This window comes from Oncorhynchus clarkii, chromosome 10, assembly GCF_045791955.1.
Source record: "Oncorhynchus clarkii lewisi isolate Uvic-CL-2024 chromosome 10, UVic_Ocla_1.0, whole genome shotgun sequence".
In the NCBI taxonomy this organism is placed as follows: Eukaryota; Metazoa; Chordata; class Actinopteri; order Salmoniformes; family Salmonidae; genus Oncorhynchus; species Oncorhynchus clarkii.
In genome coordinates this window covers 76,760,739-76,784,586 of record NC_092156.1, presented here as the reverse complement: position 1 = coordinate 76,784,586, position 23,848 = coordinate 76,760,739, and the positions used below count along the sequence as shown (strand labels likewise).

Below are 23,848 nucleotides of genomic sequence, written 5' to 3'. Positions count from 1 at the left end.
ACCTGTCTGTCTGTCTCTCTCCTCCTACTCCTCCTCCTCCTCCTCAGTCTGGTCCAGGTGGTGTTAACAGGAGAGATGGAGCTGCCATGATGAAGGAGACTCAGCTCTTTGACCTGTCTCTCTCTCTCCTCCTCAGTCTGGTCCAGGTGGTGTTAACAGGAGAGATGGAGACTCAGCTCTTTGACCTGTCTCTCTCTCTCCTCCTCAGTCTGGTCCAGGTGGTGTTAACAGGAGAGATGGAGACTCATCTCTTTGACCTGTCTCTCTCTCTCCTCCTCAGTCTGGTCCAGGTGGTGTTAACAGGAGAGATGGAGACTCAGCTCTTTGACCTGTCTGTCTCTCTCCTCCTCCTCAGTCTGGTCCAGGTGGTGTTAACAGGAGAGATGGAGACTCATCTCTTTGACCTGTCTGTCTCTCTCCTCCTCCTCAGTCTGGTCCAGGTGGTGTTAACAGGAGAGATGGAGACTCATCTCTTTGACCTGTCTGTCTCTCTCCTCCTCAGTCTGGTCCAGGTGGTGTTAACAGGAGAGATGGAGACTCATCTCTTTGACCTGTCTGTCTCTCTCCTCCTCAGTCTGGTCCAGGTGGTGTTAACAGGAGAGATGGAGACTCAGCTCTTTGACCTGTCTGTCTCTCTCTCCTCCTCCTCAGTCTGGTCCAGGTGGTGTTAACAGGAGAGATGGAGACTCATCTCTTTGACCTGTCTCTCTCCTCCTCCTCAGTCTGGTCCAGGTGGTGTTAACAGGAGAGATGGAGACTCAGCTCTTTGACCTGTCTGTCTGTCTCTCTCCTCCTCCTCCTCCTCCTCCTCCTCCTCCTCCTCCTCAGTCTGGTCCAGGTGGTGTTAACAGGAGAGATGGAGCTGCCATGATGAAGGAGACTCAGCTCTTTGACCTGTCTCTCTCTCTCCTCCTCAGTCTGGTCCAGGTGGTGTTAACAGGAGAGATGGAGACTCAGCTCTTTGACCTGTCTGTCTCTCTCTCTCCTCCTCTGTCTGGTCCAGGTGGTGTTAACAGGAGAGATGGAGACTCAGCTCTTTGACCTGTCTCTCTCTCTCCTCCTCAGTCTGGTCCAGGTGGTGTTAACAGGAGAGATGGAGACTCATCTCTTTGACCTGTCTGTCTCTCTCCTCCTCCTCAGTCTGGTCCAGGTGGTGTTAACAGGAGAGAGATGGAGACTCAGCTCTTTGACCTGTCTGTCTCTCTCCTCCTCAGTCTGGTCCAGGTGGTGTTAACAGGAGAGATGGAGACTCATCTCTTTGACCTGTCTCTCTCTCTTCCTCAGTCTGGTCCAGGTGGTGTTAACAGGAGAGATGGAGACTCAGCTCATTGACCTGTCTCTCTCTCCTCCTCCTCAGTCTGGTCCAGGTGGTGTTAACAGGAGAGATGGAGACTCAGCTCTTTGACCTGTCTCTCTCTCTCTCCTCCTCAGTCTGGTCCAGGTGGTGTTAACAGGAGAGATGGAGACTCAGCTCTTTGACCTGTCTCTCTCTCTCCTCCTCAGTCTGGTCCAGGTGGTGTTAACAGGAGAGATGGAGACTCAGCTCTTTGACCTGTCTGTCTCTCTCTCTCCTCCTCAGTCTGGTCCAGGTGGTGTTAACAGGAGAGATGGAGACTCAGCTCTTTGACCTGTCTCTCTCTCTCCTCCTCAGTCTGGTCCAGGTGGTGTTAACAGGAGAGATGGAGACTCATCTCTTTGACCTGTCTCTCTCTCCTCCTCAGTCTGGTCCAGGTGGTGTTAACAGGAGAGATGGAGACTCAGCTCTTTGACCTGTCTCTCTCTCTCCTCCTCAGTCTGGTCCAGGTGGTGTTAACAGGAGAGATGGAGACTCATCTCTTTGACCTGTCTGTCTCTCTCCTCCTCCTCAGTCTGGTCCAGGTGGTGTTAACAGGAGAGATGGAGACTCATCTCTTTGACCTGTCTGTCTCTCTCCTCCTCCTCAGTCTGGTCCAGGTGGTGTTAACAGGAGAGATGGAGCTGCCATGATGAAGGAGACTCAGCTCTTTGACCTGTCTCTCTCTCCTCCTCAGTCTGGTCCAGGTGGTGTTAACAGGTGAGATGGAGACTCAGCTCATTGACCTGTCTGTCTCTCTCCTCCTCAGTCTGGTCCAGGTGGTGTTAACAGGAGAGATGGAGACTCAGCTCTTTGACCTGTCTGTCTCTCTCCTCCTCAGTCTGGTCCAGGTGGTGTTAACAGGAGAGATGGAGACTCAGCTCTTTGACCTGTCTGTCTCTCTCCTCCTCAGTCTGGTCCAGGTGGTGTTAACAGGAGAGATGGAGACTCATCTCTTTGACCTGTCTGTCTCTCTCCTCCTCCTCAGTCTGGTCCAGGTGGTGTTAACAGGAGAGATGGAGATTCAGCTCTTTGACCTGTCTGTCTGTCTCTCTCCTCCTCCTCCTCCTCCTCCTCCTCCTCCTCAGTCTGGTCCAGGTGGTGTTAACAGGAGAGATGGAGCTGCCATGATGAAGGAGACTCAGCTCTTTGACCTGTCTCTCTCTCTCCTCCTCAGTCTGGTCCAGGTGGTGTTAACAGGAGAGATGGAGACTCAGCTCTTTGACCTGTCTCTCTCTCTCCTCCTCAGTCTGGTCCAGGTGGTGTTAACAGGAGAGATGGAGACTCATCTCTTTGACCTGTCTCTCTCCTCCTCCTCAGTCTGGTCCAGGTGGTGTTAACAGGAGAGATGGAGACTCAGCTCTTTGACCTGTCTGTCTGTCTCTCTCCTCCTCCTCCTCCTCCTCCTCCTCCTCCTCCTCCTCCTCCTCCTCCTCCTCCTCAGTCTGGTCCAGGTGGTGTTAACAGGAGAGATGGAGCTGCCATGATGAAGGAGACTCAGCTCTTTGACCTGTCTCTCTCTCTCCTCCTCAGTCTGGTCCAGGTGGTGTTAACAGGAGAGATGGAGACTCATCTCTTTGACCTGTCTCTCTCCTCCTCCTCAGTCTGGTCCAGGTGGTGTTAACAGGAGAGATGGAGACTCAGCTCTTTGACCTGTCTGTCTGTCTCTCTCCTCCTCCTCCTCCTCCTCCTCCTCCTCCTCAGTCTGGTCCAGGTGGTGTTAACAGGAGAGATGGAGACTCATCTCTTTGACCTGTCTCTCTCTCTCCTCCTCAGTCTGGTCCAGGTGGTGTTAACAGGAGAGATGGAGACTCAGCTCTTTGACCTGTCTCTCTCTCCTCCTCAGTCTGGTCCAGGTGGTGTTAACAGGAGAGATGGAGCTGCCATGATGAAGGAGACTCAGCTCTTTGACCTGTCTCTCTCTCCTCCTCAGTCTGGTCCAGGTGGTGTTAACAGGTGAGATGGAGACTCAGCTCATTGACCTGTCTGTCTCTCTCCTCCTCAGTCTGGTCCAGGTGGTGTTAACAGGAGAGATGGAGACTCAGCTCTTTGACCTGTCTGTCTCTCTCCTCCTCAGTCTGGTCCAGGTGGTGTTAACAGGAGAGATGGAGACTCAGCTCTTTGACCTGTCTGTCTCTCTCCTCCTCAGTCTGGTCCAGGTGGTGTTAACAGGAGAGATGGAGACTCATCTCTTTGACCTGTCTGTCTCTCTCCTCCTCCTCAGTCTGGTCCAGGTGGTGTTAACAGGAGAGATGGAGATTCAGCTCTTTGACCTGTCTGTCTGTCTCTCTCCTCCTCCTCCTCCTCCTCCTCCTCCTCCTCAGTCTGGTCCAGGTGGTGTTAACAGGAGAGATGGAGCTGCCATGATGAAGGAGACTCAGCTCTTTGACCTGTCTCTCTCTCTCCTCCTCAGTCTGGTCCAGGTGGTGTTAACAGGAGAGATGGAGACTCAGCTCTTTGACCTGTCTCTCTCTCTCCTCCTCAGTCTGGTCCAGGTGGTGTTAACAGGAGAGATGGAGACTCATCTCTTTGACCTGTCTCTCTCCTCCTCCTCAGTCTGGTCCAGGTGGTGTTAACAGGAGAGATGGAGACTCAGCTCTTTGACCTGTCTGTCTGTCTCTCTCCTCCTCCTCCTCCTCCTCCTCCTCCTCCTCCTCCTCCTCCTCCTCCTCCTCCTCCTCCTCAGTCTGGTCCAGGTGGTGTTAACAGGAGAGATGGAGCTGCCATGATGAAGGAGACTCAGCTCTTTGACCTGTCTCTCTCTCTCCTCCTCAGTCTGGTCCAGGTGGTGTTAACAGGAGAGATGGAGCTGCCATGATGAAGGAGACTCAGCTCTTTGACCTGTCTCTCTCCTCCTCCTCAGTCTGGTCCAGGTGGTGTTAACAGGAGAGATGGAGACTCAGCTCTTTGACCTGTCTGTCTGTCTCTCTCCTCCTCCTCCTCCTCCTCCTCCTCCTCCTCAGTCTGGTCCAGGTGGTGTTAACAGGAGAGATGGAGACTCATCTCTTTGACCTGTCTCTCTCTCTCCTCCTCAGTCTGGTCCAGGTGGTGTTAACAGGAGAGATGGAGACTCAGCTCTTTGACCTGTCTCTCTCTCCTCCTCAGTCTGGTCCAGGTGGTGTTAACAGGAGAGATGGAGCTGCCATGATGAAGGAGACTCAGCTCTTTGACCTGTCTCTCTCTCTCCTCCTCAGTCTGGTCCAGGTGGTGTTAACAGGAGAGATGGAGACTCAGCTCATTGACCTGTCTGTCTCTCCTCCTCCTCAGTCTGGTCCAGGTGGTGTTAACAGGAGAGATGGAGACTCAGCTCTTTGACCTGTCTGTCTCTCTCCTCCTCAGTCTGGTCCAGGTGGTGTTAACAGGAGAGATGGAGACTCAGCTCATTGACCTGTCTGTCTCTCTCCTCCTCCTCAGTCTGGTCCAGGTGGTGTTAACAGGAGAGATGGAGACTCAGCTCTTTGACCTGTCTGTCTCTCTCCTCCTCAGTCTGGTCCAGGTGGTGTTAACAGGAGAGATGGAGACTCAGCTCATTGACCTGTCTGTCTCTCTCCTCCTCAGTCTGGTCCAGGTGGTGTTAACAGGAGAGATGGAGACTCAGCTCTTTGACCTGTCTGTCTCTCTCCTCCTCAGTCTGGTCCAGGTGGTGTTAACAGGAGAGATGGAGACTCAGCTCTTTGACCTGTCTGTCTGTCTCTCTCCTCCTACTCCTCCTCCTCCTCCTCAGTCTGGTCCAGGTGGTGTTAACAGGAGAGATGGAGCTGCCATGATGAAGGAGACTCAGCTCTTTGACCTGTCTCTCTCTCTCCTCCTCAGTCTGGTCCAGGTGGTGTTAACAGGAGAGATGGAGACTCAGCTCTTTGACCTGTCTCTCTCTCTCCTCCTCAGTCTGGTCCAGGTGGTGTTAACAGGAGAGATGGAGACTCATCTCTTTGACCTGTCTCTCTCTCTCCTCCTCAGTCTGGTCCAGGTGGTGTTAACAGGAGAGATGGAGACTCAGCTCTTTGACCTGTCTCTCTCTCTCCTCCTCAGTCTGGTCCAGGTGGTGTTAACAGGAGAGATGGAGACTCATCTCTTTGACCTGTCTGTCTCTCTCCTCCTCCTCAGTCTGGTCCAGGTGGTGTTAACAGGAGAGATGGAGACTCATCTCTTTGACCTGTCTGTCTCTCTCCTCCTCAGTCTGGTCCAGGTGGTGTTAACAGGAGAGATGGAGACTCATCTCTTTGACCTGTCTGTCTCTCTCCTCCTCAGTCTGGTCCAGGTGGTGTTAACAGGAGAGATGGAGACTCAGCTCTTTGACCTGTCTGTCTCTCTCTCCTCCTCCTCAGTCTGGTCCAGGTGGTGTTAACAGGAGAGATGGAGACTCATCTCTTTGACCGGTCTCTCTCCTCCTCCTCAGTCTGGTCCAGGTGGTGTTAACAGGAGAGATGGAGACTCAGCTCTTTGACCTGTCTGTCTGTCTCTCTCCTCCTCCTCCTCCTCCTCCTCCTCCTCCTCCTCCTCCTCAGTCTGGTCCAGGTGGTGTTAACAGGAGAGATGGAGCTGCCATGATGAAGGAGACTCAGCTCTTTGACCTGTCTCTCTCTCTCCTCCTCAGTCTGGTCCAGGTGGTGTTAACAGGAGAGATGGAGACTCAGCTCTTTGACCTGTCTGTCTCTCTCTCTCCTCCTCTGTCTGGTCCAGGTGGTGTTAACAGGAGAGATGGAGACTCAGCTCTTTGACCTGTCTCTCTCTCTCCTCCTCAGTCTGGTCCAGGTGGTGTTAACAGGAGAGATGGAGACTCATCTCTTTGACCTGTCTGTCTCTCTCCTCCTCCTCAGTCTGGTCCAGGTGGTGTTAACAGGAGAGATGGAGACTCAGCTCTTTGACCTGTCTGTCTCTCTCCTCCTCAGTCTGGTCCAGGTGGTGTTAACAGGAGAGATGGAGACTCATCTCTTTGACCTGTCTCTCTCTCTTCCTCAGTCTGGTCCAGGTGGTGTTAACAGGAGAGATGGAGACTCAGCTCATTGACCTGTCTCTCTCTCCTCCTCCTCAGTCTGGTCCAGGTGGTGTTAACAGGAGAGATGGAGACTCAGCTCTTTGACCTGTCTCTCTCTCTCTCCTCCTCAGTCTGGTCCAGGTGGTGTTAACAGGAGAGATGGAGACTCAGCTCTTTGACCTGTCTCTCTCTCTCCTCCTCAGTCTGGTCCAGGTGGTGTTAACAGGAGAGATGGAGACTCAGCTCTTTGACCTGTCTGTCTCTCTCTCTCCTCCTCAGTCTGGTCCAGGTGGTGTTAACAGGAGAGATGGAGACTCAGCTCTTTGACCTGTCTCTCTCTCTCCTCCTCAGTCTGGTCCAGGTGGTGTTAACAGGAGAGATGGAGACTCATCTCTTTGACCTGTCTCTCTCTCCTCCTCAGTCTGGTCCAGGTGGTGTTAACAGGAGAGATGGAGACTCAGCTCTTTGACCTGTCTCTCTCTCTCCTCCTCAGTCTGGTCCAGGTGGTGTTAACAGGAGAGATGGAGACTCATCTCTTTGACCTGTCTGTCTCTCTCCTCCTCCTCAGTCTGGTCCAGGTGGTGTTAACAGGAGAGATGGAGACTCATCTCTTTGACCTGTCTGTCTCTCTCCTCCTCCTCAGTCTGGTCCAGGTGGTGTTAACAGGAGAGATGGAGCTGCCATGATGAAGGAGACTCAGCTCTTTGACCTGTCTCTCTCTCCTCCTCAGTCTGGTCCAGGTGGTGTTAACAGGTGAGATGGAGACTCAGCTCATTGACCTGTCTGTCTCTCTCCTCCTCAGTCTGGTCCAGGTGGTGTTAACAGGAGAGATGGAGACTCATCTCTTTGACCTGTCTCTCTCTCCTCCTCAGTCTGGTCCAGGTGGTGTTAACAGGAGAGATGGAGACTCATCTCTTTGACCTGTCTCTCTCTCTCCTCCTCAGTCTGGTCCAGGTGGTGTTAACAGGAGAGATGGAGACTCAGCTCTTTGACCTGTCTGTCTCTCCTCCTCCTCAGTCTGGTCCAGGTGGTGTTAACAGGAGAGATGGAGACTCATCTCTTTGACCTGTCTCTCTTTCTCCTCCTCAGTCTGGTCCAGGTGGTGTTAACAGGAGAGATGGAGACTCATCTCTTTGACCTGTCTGTCTCTCTCCTCCTCAGTCTGGTCCAGGTGGTGTTAACAGGAGAGATGGAGACTCAGCTCATTGACCTGTCTGTCTCTCTCCTCCTCAGTCTGGTCCAGGTGGTGTTAACAGGAGAGATGGAGACTCAGCTCTTTGACCTGTCTGTCTGTCTCTCTCCTCCTCCTCCTCCTCCTCCTCCTCAGTCTGGTCCAGGTGGTGTTAACAGGAGAGATGGAGCTGCCATGATGAAGGAGACTCAGCTCTTTGACCTGTTCCCCAGCATAGACAGACACTTCCTACAGGACATCTTCAGAGACCACAAGTTAATACACACACACACACACACACACACACACACACACACACCACATAAACACACACACACACCACATAAACACACACACACACACACACAGTTACAGTCCACAGAGACCACACACACACACACACACACCACATACACACACACACACACCACATAAACACACACACACACACCACATAAACACACACACACACACACCACATAAACACACACACACGCACACCACATAAACACACACACACGCACACACACACACACACAGTTACAGTCCACAGAGACCACACACACACACACACACACCACATAAACACACACACACACACACCACATAAACACACACACACACACACACCACATAAACACACACACACACACACCACATAAACACACACACACGCACACACACACACACACACAGTTACAGTCCACAGAGACCACACACACACACACACACACCACATAAACACACACACACCACATAAACACACACACACACACCGCATAAACACACACACACACACCACATAAACACACACACACACCACATAAACACACACACACACACACACACACACACAGTTACAGTCCACAGAGACCACACACACACACACACACCACACACACACACACCACATACACACACACACACACCACATAAACACACACACACCACATAAACACACACACACACACCACATAAACACACACACACACACACACCACATAAACACACACACACACACACCACAAACACACACACACACACACCACAAACACACACACAGTCCACAGAGAGACACACACACAAACTTCAAATCGGGGTAGGGGTGTGTTAGTGTTTCATATGTGAATAATAGCTAATATATCCCTCTGTGTGTGTGTGTGTGTGTGTGTGTGTGTGTGTGTGTGTGTGTGTGTGTGTGTGTGTGTGTGTGTGTGTGTGTGTGTGTGTGTGTGTGTGTGTGTGTGTGTGTGTGTGTGTGTGTGTGTGTGTGTGTGTGTGTGTGTGTGTGTGTGTGTGTGTAGTTACTGTCTGGTGCAGACGGAGCAGTTTCTGAGGTCTATGTTGGACGAGGGTCCTGTGAGAAACGTTGTGGCCCCAGAGCACACCCCCCGTACTCCCAGCAAGGAACGAGACAAGGTACACACACACACACACACACACACACACACACACACACACACACACCCCGTACTCACAGCGTGAGTTTAGTTGGATTCAGACCCTGGTCGGTGTTCTGTTGTTGACAGAGAGGTGGATTCAGACCCTGGTCGGTGTTCTGTTGTTGATTCAGACCCTGGTCGGTGTTCTGTTGTTGACGGAGAGGTGGATTCAGACCCTGGTCGGTGTTCTGTTGTTGCAGTTGATATATTGGAGCAGCAAAGTTGATCTCTACTCCCCCTCTCTACCCCCCCTCTCAGAGGCGTGCAGCAGCAGCTCCAGTGGCCCCTCCACAGTCCCTCTCTCAGTACCAGGATGTGGAGGACCCAGAGTACGAAGACTTCCGAGCCGAGGCCAGGCTCCAGAGAGGCAGACAGCTGGAGAGCTTCAGCAAGGCTGCAGAGGCTTACAGACAGGGACGCAGAGATGTAGCCTCCTACTATGGACAACAGGTGGGGGGGGCGGGGGGGGGGGTTACAGACAGGGACGCAGAGATGTAGCCTCCTACTATGGACAACAGGTGGGGGGGGCGGGGGGTTACAGACAGGGACGCAGAGATGTAACCTCCTACTATGGACAACAGGTGGGTGGGGGGGTGGGGGGGGTTACAGACAGGGACGCAAAGATGTAGCCTCCTACTATGGACAACAGGTGGGGGGGGGGGGGGGGGGCTTACAGACAGGGACGCAAAGATGTAGCCTCCTACTATGGACAACAGGTGGGGGGGGGGGGGCTTACAGACAGGGACACAGAGATGTAACCTCCTACTATGGACAACAGGTGGGTGGGGGGGTGGGGGGGGTTACAGACAGGGACGCAAAGATGTAGCCTCCTACTATGGACAACAGGTGGGGGGGGGGGGGGCTTACAGACAGGGACACAGAGATGTAGCCTCCTACTATGGACAACAGGTGGGGGGGGGGGGGGGCTTACAGACAGGGACGCAGAGATAGAGATGTAGCCTCCTACTATGGACAACAGGTGGGGGGGGGGGGGGGGGTTACAGACAGGGACGCAGAGATAGAGATGTAGCCTCCTACTATGGACAACAGGTGGGGGGGGGGGGGGCTTACAGACAGGGACGCAAAGATGTAGCCTCCTACTATGGACAACAGGTGGGGGGGGGGGGCTTACAGACAGGGACGCAGAGATAGAGATGTAGCCTCCTACTATGGACAACAGGTGGGGGGGGGGGGGTTACAGACAGGGACGCAGAGATAGAGATGTAGCCTCCTACTATGGACAACAGGTGGGGGGGGGGGGGGGTTACAGACATCTACTGACCCAGAGTCAGATGAGGTCCTTTATCTACTGACCCAGAGTCAGATGAGGTCCTTTATCTACTGACCCAGAGTCAGATGAGGTCCTTTATCTACTGACCCAGAGTCAGATGAGGTCCTTTATCTACTGACCCAGAGTCAGATGAGGTCCTTTATCTACTGACCCAGAGTCAGATGAGGTCCTTTATCTACTGACCCAGAGTCAGATGAGGTCCTTTATCTACTGACCCAGAGTCAGATGAGGTCCTTTATCTACTGACCCAGAGTCAGATGAGGTCCTTTATCTACTGACCCAGAGTCAGATGAGGTCCTTTATCTACTGACCCAGAGTCAGATGAGGTCCTTTATCTACTGACCCAGAGTCAGATGAGGTCCTTTATCTACTGACCCAGAGTCAGATGAGGTCAGATGAGGTCCTTTATCTACTGACCCAGAGTCAGATGAGGTCCTTTATCTACTGACCCAGAGTCAGATGAGGTCCTTTATCTACTGACCCAGAGTCAGATGAGGTCCTTTATCTACTGACCCAGAGTCAGATGAGGTCCTTTATCTACTGACCCAGAGTCAGATGAGGTCCTTTATCTACTGACCCAGAGTCAGATGAGGTCCTTTATCTACTGACCCAGAGTCAGATGAGGTCCTTTATCTACTGACCCAGAGTCAGATGAGGTCCTTTATCTACTGACCCAGAGTCAGATGAGGTCCTTTATCTACTGACCCAGAGTCAGATGAGGTCCTTTATCTACTGACCCAGAGTCAGATGAGGTCAGATGAGGTCCTTTATCTACTGACCCAGAGTCAGATGAGGTCCTTTATCTACTGACCCAGAGTCAGATGAGGTCCTTTATCTACTGACCCAGAGTCAGATGAGGCCCTTTATCTACTGACCCAGAGTCAGATGAGGTCCTTTATCTACTGACCCAGAGTCAGATGAGGTCCTTTATCTACTGACCCAGAGTCAGATGAGGTCCTTTATCTACTGACCCAGAGTCAGATGAGGTCCTTTATCTACTGACCCAGAGTCAGATGAGGTCCTTTATCTACTGACCCAGAGTCAGATGAGGTCCTTTATCTACTGACCCAGAGTCAGATGAGGTCCTTTATCTACTGACCCAGAGTCAGATGAGGTCCTTTATCTACTGACCCAGAGTCAGATGAGGCCCTTTATCTACTGACCCAGAGTCAGATGAGGTCCTTTATCTACTGACCCAGAGTCAGATGAGGTCCTTTATCTACTGACCCAGAGTCAGATGAGGCCCTTTATCTACTGACCCAGAGTCAGATGAGGTCCTTTATCTACTGACCCAGAGTCAGATGAGGTCCTTTATCTACTGACCCAGAGTCAGATGAGGTCCTTTATCTACTGACCCAGAGTCAGATGATCTCCTTTGTGCTCGGTGACTTTAAAACCCACATGTTTTAGATTTGTTCCAGACCTCCAAAGCTGTTCCCTGATGTGGATTAAGAATTGTTGTAGACTTGTTTTTCTGTTTGTTTTTTTTATTGTGATTTTGAGAGTGAAAACCTGAAAATCACAGTCCCCCCATGGTATCGTTTTGGTACAGTCCCCCCATGGTATCGTTTTGGTACAGTCCCCCCATGGTATCGTTTTGGTACAGTCCCCACCCATGGTATTGTTTTGGTACAGTCCCCCCCATGGTATCGTTTTGGTACAGTCCCCCCATGGTATCGTTTTGGTACAGTCCCCACCCATGGTATTGTTTTGGTACAGTCCCCCCCATGGTATCGTTTTGGTACAGTCCCCCAATGGTATCGTTTTGGTACAGTCCCCCCATGGTATCGTTTTGGTACAGTCCCCACCCATGGTATTGTTTTGGTACAGTCCCCCCCATGGTATCGTTTTGGTACAGTCCCCCAATGGTATCGTTTTGGTACAGTCCCCCCATGGTATCGTTTTGGTACAGTCCCCACCCATGGTATTGTTTTGGTACAGTCCCCCCATGGTATCGTTTTGGTACAGTCCCCCCATGGTATCGTTTTGGTACAGTCCCCCCATGGTATCGTTTTGGTACAGTCTCCCCCCATGGTATCGTTTTGGTACAGTCCCCACCCATGGTATCGTTTTGGTACAGTCCCCACCCATGGTATCGTTTTGGTACAGTCCCCACCCATGGTATCGTTTTGGTACAGTCCCCCCATGGTATCGTTTTGGTACAGTCCCCCCATGGTATCGTTTTGGTACAGTCCCCCCATGGTATCGTTTTGGTACATTCTCCCCCCATGGTATCGTTTTGGTACAGTCCCCACCCATGGAATCGTTTTGGTACAGTCCCCACCCATGGTATCGTTTTGGTACAGTCCCCCCATTGTATTGTTTTGGTACAGTCCCCCCATGGTATCGTTTTGGTACAGTCCCCACCCATGGTATCGTTTTGGTACAGTCTCCCCCCATGGTATCGTTTTGGTACAGTCCCCACCCATGGTATCGTTTTGGTACAGTCTCCCCCATGGTATCGTTTTGGTACAGTCTCCCCCCATGGTATCGTTTTGGTACAGTCCCCACCATGGTATCGTTTTGGTACAGTCCCCCCATGGTATTGTTTTGGTACAGTCCCCCCATGGTATCGTTTTGGTACAGTCCCCCCCATGGTATCGGTTTTGGTACAGTCTCCCCCATGGTATCGTTTTGGTACAGTCCCACCCATGGTATCGTTTTGGTACAGTCTCCCCCCAGGGTATCGTTTTGGTACAGTCCCCCCCATGGTATCGTTTTGGTACAGTCCCCCCATGGTATCGTTTTGGTACAGTCCCCCCCATGGTATCGTTTTGGTACAGTCCCCCCCATGGTATCGTTTTGGTACAGTCTCCCCCCAGGGTCTCATTTTGGTACAGTCCCCACCCATGGTATCGTTTTGGTACAGTCTCCCCCATGGTATCGTTTTGGTACAGTCTCCCCCCATGGTATCGTTTTGGTACAGTCTCCCCCCATGGTATCGTTTTGGTACAGTCCCCACCATGGTATCGTTTTGGTACAGTCTCCCCCCCATGGTATCGTTTTGGTACAGTCTCCCCCCATGGTATCGGTTTTGGTACAGTCTCCCCCATGGTATCGTTTTGGTACAGTCCCCCCATGGTATCGTTTTGGTACAGTCTCCCCCCATGGTATCGGTTTTGGTACAGTCTCCCCCATGGTATCGTTTTGGTACAGTTCCACCCATGGTATCGTTTTGGTACAGTCTCCCCCCATGGTATCATTTTGGTACAGTCCCCCCCATGGTATCGTTTTGGTACAGTCCCCCCCATGGTATCGTTTTGGTACAGTCTCCCCCCATGGTATCGTTTTGGTACAGTCCCCACCCATGGTATCGTTTTGGTACAGTCCCCCCCATGGTATCGTTTTGGTACAGTCTCCCCCCATGGTATCGTTTTGGTACAGTCCCCACCATGGTATCGTTTTGGTACAGTCTCCCCCCCATGGTATCGTTTTGGTACAGTCTCCCCCCATGGTATCGTTTTGGTACAGTCTCCCCCCATGGTATCGTTTTGGTACAGTCCCCCCCATGGTATCGTTTTGGTACAGTCCCCCCATGGTATCGTTTTGGTACAGTCTCCCCCATGGTATCGTTTTGGTAGAGTCTCCCCCCATGGTATCGTTTTGGTACAGACCCCCCCGTGGTATCGGTTTTGGTACAGTCTCCCCCATGGTATCGTTTTGGTACAGTCCCACCCATGGTATCGTTTTGGTACAGTCTCCCCCCATGGTATCGTTTTGGTACAGTCTCCCCCCCATGGTATCGTTTTGGTACAGTCGCCCCCATGGGATCGTTTTGGTACAGTCTCCCCCCATGGTATCGTGACAACACTTGTCTAAAAGCTGTGTGTGTGTGTGTGTGCGTGTGCATGTGTGTGTGTCAGGGTCATCTCCATGGTCAGAAGATGCATGAAGCCAATCACCGAGCGGCGGCCCAGATCTTTGAGCGGGTCAACTCCTCCCTGCTGCCTCAGAACGTTCTAGATCTCCACGGACTGCATGTCGACGAGGCCTTACTCCACCTGTCACAGGTGTTAGAGAGGAAGACCACAGGTACACCTAGCTAGACCTCCAGGCTGCGTGATGAAGAGGTGTTAGAGAGGAAGACCACAGGTACACCTAGCTAGACCTCCAGGCTGCGTGATGAAGAGGTGTTAGAGAGGAAGACCACAGGCACACCTAGCTAGACCTCCAGGCTGTGTGATGAAGAGGTGTTAGAGAGGAAGACCACAGGTACACCTAGCTAGACCTCCAGGCTGCGTGTCGACGAGGCCTTACTCCACCTGTCACAGGTGTTAGAGAGGAAGACCACAGGTACACCTAGCTAGACCTCCAGGCTGCGTGATGAAGAGGTGTTAGAGAGGAAGACCACAGGTACACCTAGCTAGACCTCCAGGCTGCGTGATGAAGAGGTGTTAGAGAGGAAGACCACAGGTACACCTAGCTAGACCTCCAGGCTGAGTGATGAAGAGGTGTTAAGAGAGGAAGACCACAGGTAAACCTAGCTAGACCTCCAGGCTGCGTGATGAAGAGGTGTTAGAGAGGAAGACCACAGGTACACCTAGCTAGACCTCCAGGCTGCGTGATGAAGAGGTGTTAGAGAGGAAGACCACAGGTACACCTAGCTAGACCTCCAGGCTGCGTGATGAAGAGGTGTTAGAGAGGAAGACCACAGGTACACCTAGCTAGACCTCCAGGCTGCGTGATGAAGAGGTGTTAGAGAGGAAGACCACAGGTACACCTAGCTAGACCTCCAGGCTGGGCGATGAAGAGGTGTTAGAGAGGATGACCACAGGTACACCTAGCTAGACCTCCAGGCTGCGTGATGAAGAGGTGTTAGAGAGGAAGACCACAGGTACACCTAGCTAGACCTCCAGGCTGCGTGATGAAGAGGTGTTAGAGAGGAAGACCACAGGTACACCTAGCTAGACCTCCAGGCTGCGTGATGAAGAGGTGTTAGAGAGGAAGACCACAGGTCCACCTAGCTAGACCTCCAGGCTGCGTGATGAAGAGGAGTCAGAGAGGAAGACCACAGAGAGTTTTGTTCCCTAAACGTGACCACATGTTCTCCTCCTCTCCTTTGTGTGTGTGTGTGTGTGTTTCTGTGTGTGTGTGTGTGTGTGCGCGTGTGTGTGCGCGTGTGTGTGCGCGTGTGTGTGCGTGTGTGTGTGTGTGTGTGTGTGTGTGTATAGAGTGTCAGCAGGGTGTGTGTAGGTCTCAGCTGTCAGTTATAACAGGAAGAGGGAACCACAGCCAGGGAGGAGTGGCTCGTATCCGCCCTGCTGTCATAGACTACCTCAACACACAGGGCTACAGGTACCTTAACACATTGGGCTACAGGTACACACACACACTGGGCTACAGGTACACACACACACACACACTGGGCTACAGGTACCTCAACGCACACACTGGGCTACAGGTACCTCAACACACACACTGGGCTACAGGTACCTCAACACACACACTGGGCTACAGGTACCTCAACACACTGGGCTACAGGTACCTCAACACACTGGGCTACAGGTACCTCAACACACTGGGCTACAGGTACCTCAACACACTGGGCTACAGGTACCTCAACACACTGGGGTACAGGTACCTCAACACACACACTGGGCTACAGGTACCTCAACACACACACTGGGCTACAGGTACCTCAACACACACACAGGGCTACAGGTACACACACACAGGGCTACAGGTACCTCAACACACTGGGCTACAGGTACCTCAACACACTGGGCTACAGGTACACACAAACATAGGGCTACAGGTACCTCAACACACTGGGCTACAGGTACCTCAACACACTGGGCTACAGGTACACACACACATAGGGCTACAGGTACCTCAACACACTGGGCTACAGGTACCTCAACACACTGGGCTACAGGTACCTCAACACACAGGGCTACAGGTACACACACACACACACACACACACAGGGCTACAGGTACACACACACACACACACACACACACTGGGCTACAGGTACCTTAACACACTGGGCTACAGGTACCTCAACACACTGGGCTACAGGTACACACACACATAGGGCTACAGGTACCTCAACACACTGGGCTACAGGTACCTCAACACACTGGGCTACAGGTACCTCAACACACAGGGCTACAGGTACCTCAACACACTGGGCTACAGGTACCTCAACACACTGGGCTACAGGTACCTCAACACACAGGGCTACAGGTACCTCAACACACAGGGCTACAGGTACACACACACACACACAGGGCTACAGGTACACACACACACACACACACACACTGGGCTACAGGTACCTCAACACACAGGGCTACAGGTACCTCAACACACTGGGCTACAGGTACCTCAACACACAGGGCTACAGGTACCTCAACACACAGGGCTACAGGTACCTCAACACACAGGGCTACAGGTACCTCAACACACTGGGCTACAGGTCATTACTACACAATCATTATGTCAATACTAGGTAACGCGACACACTCACCCTCTCTCTCCCCCCCTCTCCCCCTCTTTTTCTACCACCCCTCTCTCTCTCTCTCTCTCTCTCTGCCTCTCTCTCTCTCTCTGCCTCTCTCCCCAGGTTTACTGAGCCTAAGCCAGGTCTGTTGTTGGTGTGTCTGAACTGAGATGAAGCTGTCATGTGACTGACTGTCCTTATCAAGACACTACTGTCTCCTCCCCCTCTCCCCTGGAATCTACCGCTACCACTTCCTCTCTCACATACACAAAAAACACACCCTCCTCTCTCTCTCTCTCTCTCTGTCTGTCTCTCTATGTCTCTCTCTCTCTCTGTCTCTCTCTCTGTCTCTCCCTCTCTCTGTCTCTGTCTCTCTCTGTCTCTCCCTCTCTCTCTCTCTCTGTCTCGCTCTACCTCTCTGTCTCTGTCTCTACCTCTCTCTTTCTCTCGCTCTCTCTTTCTACCTCTCTCTCTCTGTCTCTGTCTCCCTCTGACTGTGTCTCCGTCTCTCTCTGTCTCTCTCTCTCTCTCTCTCTCTCTCTCTCTCTCTCTCTCTCTCTCTCTCTGTGTGTCTCCCTCTTTCTCTCTCTCTCTCTCTCTGTCTGTCTGTCTCTCCCTGTCTCTAACAATTATTTTAATAGCTGCCTAAGAAATTGTCTTAATCTATTTTAATGTCTTCACTGTTGCCATGTTTGTACAATATTTTTGTTTTTGTATGAAACTTTATCAGGATTTACAAACAATGACAGAGCGAGAGTTCATTTTAAATTATATTAAATGTAGATTTTTAGATTTTATAAAACCATATCAATCTAAGTGTATATCATGTATCTTAACATGATGTTTCTGTAATGGTGAATGTGTGGGGTTATTTACATTTTTAAGAGAAGTTATCTTGCCCGTTTATACATTTGATCAGAAGTGATATCTGGCCCGTTTATACATTAGATCAGAAGTGATAACCGGGCCGTTTATACATTAGATCAGAAGTGATATCTGGCCCGTTTATACATTAGATCAGAAGTGATATCTGGCCTGTTTATACATTTGATCAGAAGTGATATCTGGCCCGTTTATACATTAGATCAGAAGTGATATCTGGCCTGTTTATACATTAGATCAGAAGTGATATCTTGCCCGTTTATACATTAGATCAGAAGTGATAACTGGGCCGTTTATACATTAGATCAGAAGTGATATCTGGGCCGTTTATACATTAGATCAGAAGTGATAACCGGGCCGTTTATACATTAGATCAGAAGTGATATCTGGCCCGTTTATACATTAGATCAGAAGTGATAACCGGGCCGTTTATACATTAGATCAGAAGTGATATCTGGGCCGTTTATACATTAGATCAGAAGCGATATCTGGGCCGTTTATACATTAGATCGAAGAGTATTGACAGTGTTGACAGAAACAGTGTTTGGTTTTGTTCTACTTTATGGCTGTCCCAAATGGCCCCCTATTCTCTATATAGGGAATCCAAATGGCCCCCTATTCTCTATAGAGAGAATCCAAATGGCCCTCTATTCTCTATATAGGGAATCCAAATGGCCCTCTATTCTCTATATAGGGAATCCAAATGGCCCCCTATTCTCTATAGAGGGAATCGTAAATGGGTTAGGGACTGACTCCTAAATGGGTTAGGGACTGACTCCTAAAGGGTTAGGGACTGACTCCTAAAGGGTTTGGAACTGACTCCTAAAGGGTTAGGGACTGACTCCTAAATGGTTTAGGGACTGACTCCTAAAGGGTTAGGGTTAGGGACTGACTCCTAAAGGGTTAGGGTTAGGGACTGACTCCTAAAGGGTTAGGGTTAGGGACTGACTCCTAAAGGGTTAGGGGTTAGGGACTGACTCCTAAAGGGTTAGGGACTGACTCCTAAAGGGTTAGGGACTGACTCCTAAATGGGTTAGGTGCTGACTCCTAAATGGGTTAGGGTTAGGGACTGACTCCTAAAGGGTTAGGGTTAGGGACTGACTCCTAAAGGGTTAGGGACTGACTCCTAATGGGTTAGGGACTGACTCCTAAAGGGTTAGGAACTGACTCCTAAATGGGTTAGGGACTGACTCCTAAAGGGTTAGGGACTGACTCCTAAATGGGTTTGGGACTGACTCCTAAAGGGTTTGGGACTGACTCCTAAAGGGTTAGGGACTGACTCCTAAATGGGTTAGGGACTGACTCCTAAAGGGTTAGGGACTGACTCCTAAAGGGTTAGGGACTGACTCCTAAAGGGTTAGGGACTGACTCCTAAAGGGTTAGGGACTGACTCCTAAAGGGTTAGGGACAGACTCCTAAAGGGTTAGGGACAGACTCCTAAAGGGTTAGGGACTGACTCCTAAAGGGTTAGGGTTTAGGGACTGACTCCTAAATGGGTTAGGGACTGACTCCTATATGGGTTAGGGTTTAGGGACTGACTCCTAAAGGGTTAGGGACTGACTCCTAAAAGGGTTAGGGACTGACTCCTAAAAGGGTTAGGAACTGACTCCTAAAGGGTTAGGGACCGACTCCTAAATGGGTTAGGGACTGACTCCTAAAGGGTTAGGGACTGACTCCTAAAGGGTTAGGGTTTAGGGACTGACTCCTAAAGGGTTAGGGACTGACTCCTAAAGGGTTAGGGACAGACTCCTAAAGGGTTAGGGTTAGGGACTGACTCCTAAAGGGTTAGGGTTTAGGGACTGACCCCTAAAGGGTTACGGACTGACCCCTAAAGGGTTAGGGATTGACTCCTAAAGGGTTAAGGACTGACTCCTAAAGAGTTAGGGACTGACTCCTAAATTTTAAATTATATTAAATGTAGATTTTTAGATTTTATAAAACCATATCAATCTAAGTGTATATCATGTATCTTAACATGATGTTTCTGTAATGGTGAATGTGTGGGGTTATATCATTTTTAAGAGAAGTTATCTTGCCCGTTTATACATTTGATCAGAAGTGATATCTGGCCCGTTTATACATTAGATCAGAAGTGATAACCGGGCCGTTTATACATTAGATCAGAAGTGATATCTGGCCCGTTTATACATTAGATCAGAAGTGATATCTGGCCTGTTTATACATTTGATCAGAAGTGATATCTGGCCCGTTTATACATTAGATCAGAAGTGATATCTGGCCTGTTTATACATTAGATCAGAAGTGATATCTTGCCCGTTTATACATTAGATCAGAAGTGATAACTGGGCCGTTTATACATTAGATCAGAAGTGATATCTGGGCCGTTTATACATTAGATCAGAAGTGATAACCGGGCCGTTTATACATTAGATCAGAAGTGATATCTGGCCCGTTTATACATTAGATCAGAAGTGATAACCGGGCCGTTTATACATTAGATCAGAAGTGATATCTGGGCCGTTTATACATTAGATCAGAAGCGATATCTGGGCCGTTTATACATTAGATCGAAGAGTATTGACAGTGTTGACAGAAACAGTGTTTGGTTTTGTTCTACTTTATGGCTGTCCCAAATGGCCCCCTATTCTCTATATAGGGAATCCAAATGGCCCCCTATTCTCTATAGAGAGAATCCAAATGGCCCTCTATTCTCTATATAGGGAATCCAAATGGCCCTCTATTCTCTATATAGGGAATCCAAATGGCCCCCTATTCTCTATAGAGGGAATCCAAATGGCCCCCTATTCTCTATAGAGGGAATCGTAAATGGGTTAGGGACTGACTCCTAAATGGGTTAGGGACTGACTCCTAAAGGGTTAGGGACTGACTCCTAAAGGGTTTGGAACTGACTCCTAAAGGGTTAGGGACTGACTCCTAAATGGTTTAGGGACTGACTCCTAAAGGGTTAGGGTTAGGGACTGACTCCTAAAGGGTTAGGGTTAGGGACTGACTCCTAAAGGGTTAGGGTTAGGGACTGACTCCTAAAGGGTTAGGGGTTAGGGACTGACTCCTAAAGGGTTAGGGACTGACTCCTAAAGGGTTAGGGACTGACTCCTAAATGGGTTAGGTGCTGACTCCTAAATGGGTTAGGGTTAGGGACTGACTCCTAAAGGGTTAGGGTTAGGGACTGACTCCTAAAGGGTTAGGGACTGACTCCTAATGGGTTAGGGACTGACTCCTAAAGGGTTAGGAACTGACTCCTAAATGGGTTAGGGGTTAGGGACTGACTCCTAAAGGGTTAGGGACTGACTCCTAAATGGGTTTGGGACTGACTCCTAAAGGGTTTGGGACTGACTCCTAAAGGGTTAGGGACTGACTCCTAAATGGGTTAGGGACTGACTCCTAAAGGGTTAGGAACTGACTCCTAAATGGGTTAGGGTTTAGGGACTGACTCCTAAAGGGTTAGGGACTGACTCCTAAAGGGTTAGGGACTGACTCCTAAAGGGTTAGGGACTGACTCCTAAAGGGTTAGGGACAGACTCCTAAAGGGTTAGGGACAGACTCCTAAAGGGTTAGGGACTGACTCCTAAAGGGTTAGGGTTTAGGGACTGACTCCTAAATGGGTTAGGGACTGACTCCTAAAGGGTTTAGGGACTGACTCCTAAATGGGTTAGGGTTTAGGGACTGACTCCTAAAGGGTTAGGGACTGACTCCTAAAAGGGTTAGGAACTGACTCCTAAAGGGTTAGGGACCGACTCCTAAATGGGTTAGGGACTGACTCCTAAAGGGTTAGGGACTGACTCCTAAAGGGTTAGGGTTTAGGGACTGACTCCTAAAGGGTTAGGGACTGACTCCTAAAGGGTTAGGGACAGACTCCTAAAGGGTTAGGGTTAGGGACTGACTCCTAAAGGGTTAGGGTTTAGGGACTGACCCCTAAAGGGTTACGGACTGACCCCTAAAGGGTTAGGGATTGACTCCTAAAGGGTTAAGGACTGACTCCTAAAGAGTTAGGGACTGACTCCTAAAGGGTTAGGGACTGACTCCTAAACGGTTAGGGACTGACTCCTAAAGGGTTAGGGACTGACTCCTAAAGGGTTAGGGACTGACTCCTAAAGAGTTAGGGACTGACTCCTAAAGGGTTAGGGACTGACTCCTAAAGGGTTAGGGACTGACTCCTAAAGGGTTAGGGACTGACTCCTAAAGGGTTAGGGACTGACTCCTAATGGGTTTAGGGACTGACTCCTAAAGGGTTAGGGGTTAGGGACTGACTCCTAAAGGGTTAGGGACAGACTCCTAAAGGGTTAGGGACTGACTCCTAAAGGGTTAGGGACTGACTCCTAAAGGGTTTAGGGACTGACTCCTAAAGGGTTAGGGACTGACTCCTAAAGGGTTTAAGGACTGATTCCTAAAGGGTTTAGGGACTGACTCCTAAAGGGTTAGGGACTGACTCCTAAAGGGTTAGGGGTTAGGTACTGACTCCTAAAGGGTTAGGTACTGACTCCTAAAAGGGTTAGGGACTGACTCCTAAAGGGTTTAGGGACTGACTCCTAAAGGGTTAGGGTTAGGGACTGACTCCTAAAGGGTTTAGGGACTGACTCCTAAAGGGTTTAGGGACTGACTCCTAAAGGGTTAGGGTTAGGGACTGACTCCTAAAGGGTTAGGGACTGACTCCTAAAGGGTTAGGGACTGACTCCTAAAGGGTTAGGGACTGACTCCTAAAGGGTTTAGGGACTGACTCCTAAAGGGTTAGGGACTGACTCCTAAAGGGTTAGGGACTGACTCCTAAAGGGTTTAAGGACTGACTCCTAAAGGGTTTAGGGACTGACTCCTAAAGGGTTTAGGGACTGACTCCTAAAGGGTTAGGGTTAGGGACTGACTCCTAAAGGGTTAGGGTTAGGGACTGACTCCTAAAGGGTTAGGGACTGACTCCTAAAGGGTTTAGGGACTGACTCCTAAAGGGTTTAGGGACTGACTCCTAAAGGGTTTAGGGACTGACTCCTAAAGGGTTAGGGTTAGGGACTGACTCCTAAAGGGTTAGGGTTAGGGACTGACTCCTAAAGGGTTAGGGACTGACTCCTAAAGGGTTAGGGACTGACTCCTAAAGGGTTAGGGACTGACTCCTAATGGGTTAGGTTTAGGGACTGACTCCTAAAGGGTTAGGGACTGACTCCTAAAGGGTTAGGGGTTAGGGACTGACTCCTAAAGGGTTAGGGACTGACTCCTAAAGGGTTAGGGACTGACTCCTAAAGGGTTAGGGACTGACTCCTAAAGGGTTTAGGGACTGACTCCTAAAGGGTTAGGGACTGACTCCTAAAGGGTTTAAGGACTGATTCCTAAAGGGTTTAGGGACTGACTCCTAAAGGGTTAGGGACTGACTCCTAAAGGGTTAGGGGTTAGGTACTGACTCCTAAAGGGTTAGGTACTGACTCCTAAAAGGGTTAGGGACTGACTCCTAAAGGGTTTAGGGACTGACTCCTAAAGGGTTAGGGTTAGGGACTGACTCCTAAAGGGTTTAGGGACTGACTCCTAAAGGGTTTAGGGACTGACTCCTAAAGGGTTAGGGTTAGGGACTGACTCATAAAGGGTTAGGGACTGACTCCTAAAGGGTTAGGGACTGACTCCTAAAGGGTTTAGGGACTGACTCCTAAAGGGTTAGGGACTGACTCCTAAAGGGTTTAGGGACTGACTCCTAAAGGGTTTAGGGACTGACTCCTAAAGGGTTAGGGTTAGGGACTGACTCCTAAAGGGTTAGGGACTGACTCCTAAAGGGTTAGGGACTGACTCCTAAAGGGTTAGGGACTGACTCCTAAAGGGTTTAGGGACTGACTCCTAAAGGGTTAGGGACTGACTCCTAAAGGGTTAGGGACTGACTCCTAAAGGGTTTAGGGACTGACTCCTAAAGGGTTTAGGGACTGACTCCTAAAGGGTTTAGGGACTGACTCCTAAAGGGTTAGGGTTAGGGACTGACTCCTAAAGGGTTAGGGTTAGGGACTGACTCCTAAAGGGTTAGGGACTGACTCCTAAAGGGTTTAGGGACTGACTCCTAAAGGGTTTAGGGACTGACTCCTAAAGGGTTTAGGGACTGACTCCTAAAGGGTTAGGGTTAGGGACTGACTCCTAAAGGGTTAGGGTTAGGGACTGACTCCTAAAGGGTTAGGGACTGACTCCTAAAGGGTTAGGGACTGACTCCTAAAGGGTTAGGGACTGACTCCTAATGGGTTAGGTTTAGGGACTGACTCCTAAAGGGTTAGGGACTGACTCCTAAAGGGTTAGGGGTTAGGGACTGACTCCTAAAGGGTTAGGGACTGACTCCTAAAGGGTTAGGGACTGACTCCTAAAGGGTTAGGG

At 50.3% G+C, this 23,848-nt stretch overlaps 1 protein-coding gene across 1 annotated transcript in view; it reads left to right on the top strand.

Annotated features, from left to right (window-relative positions):
• LOC139419352 (NEDD4-binding protein 2-like) overlaps window positions 1-18,569 on the top strand; it is a 44,394-nt gene extending 25,825 nt beyond the window's left edge. Inside the window, exons 13-18 of the mRNA XM_071169292.1 lie at window positions 7,636-7,754; window positions 8,784-8,898; window positions 9,180-9,371; window positions 14,076-14,244; window positions 15,384-15,507; window positions 16,781-18,569. Coding sequence (XP_071025393.1) covers window positions 7,636-7,754; window positions 8,784-8,898; window positions 9,180-9,371; window positions 14,076-14,244; window positions 15,384-15,507; window positions 16,781-16,826 — 765 coding nt within the window. The 3' untranslated portion in view covers window positions 16,827-18,569. The remainder of the gene's footprint in view (window positions 1-7,635; window positions 7,755-8,783; window positions 8,899-9,179; window positions 9,372-14,075; window positions 14,245-15,383; window positions 15,508-16,780) is intronic.
• Window positions 18,570-23,848: the final 5,279 nt, after the last annotated feature.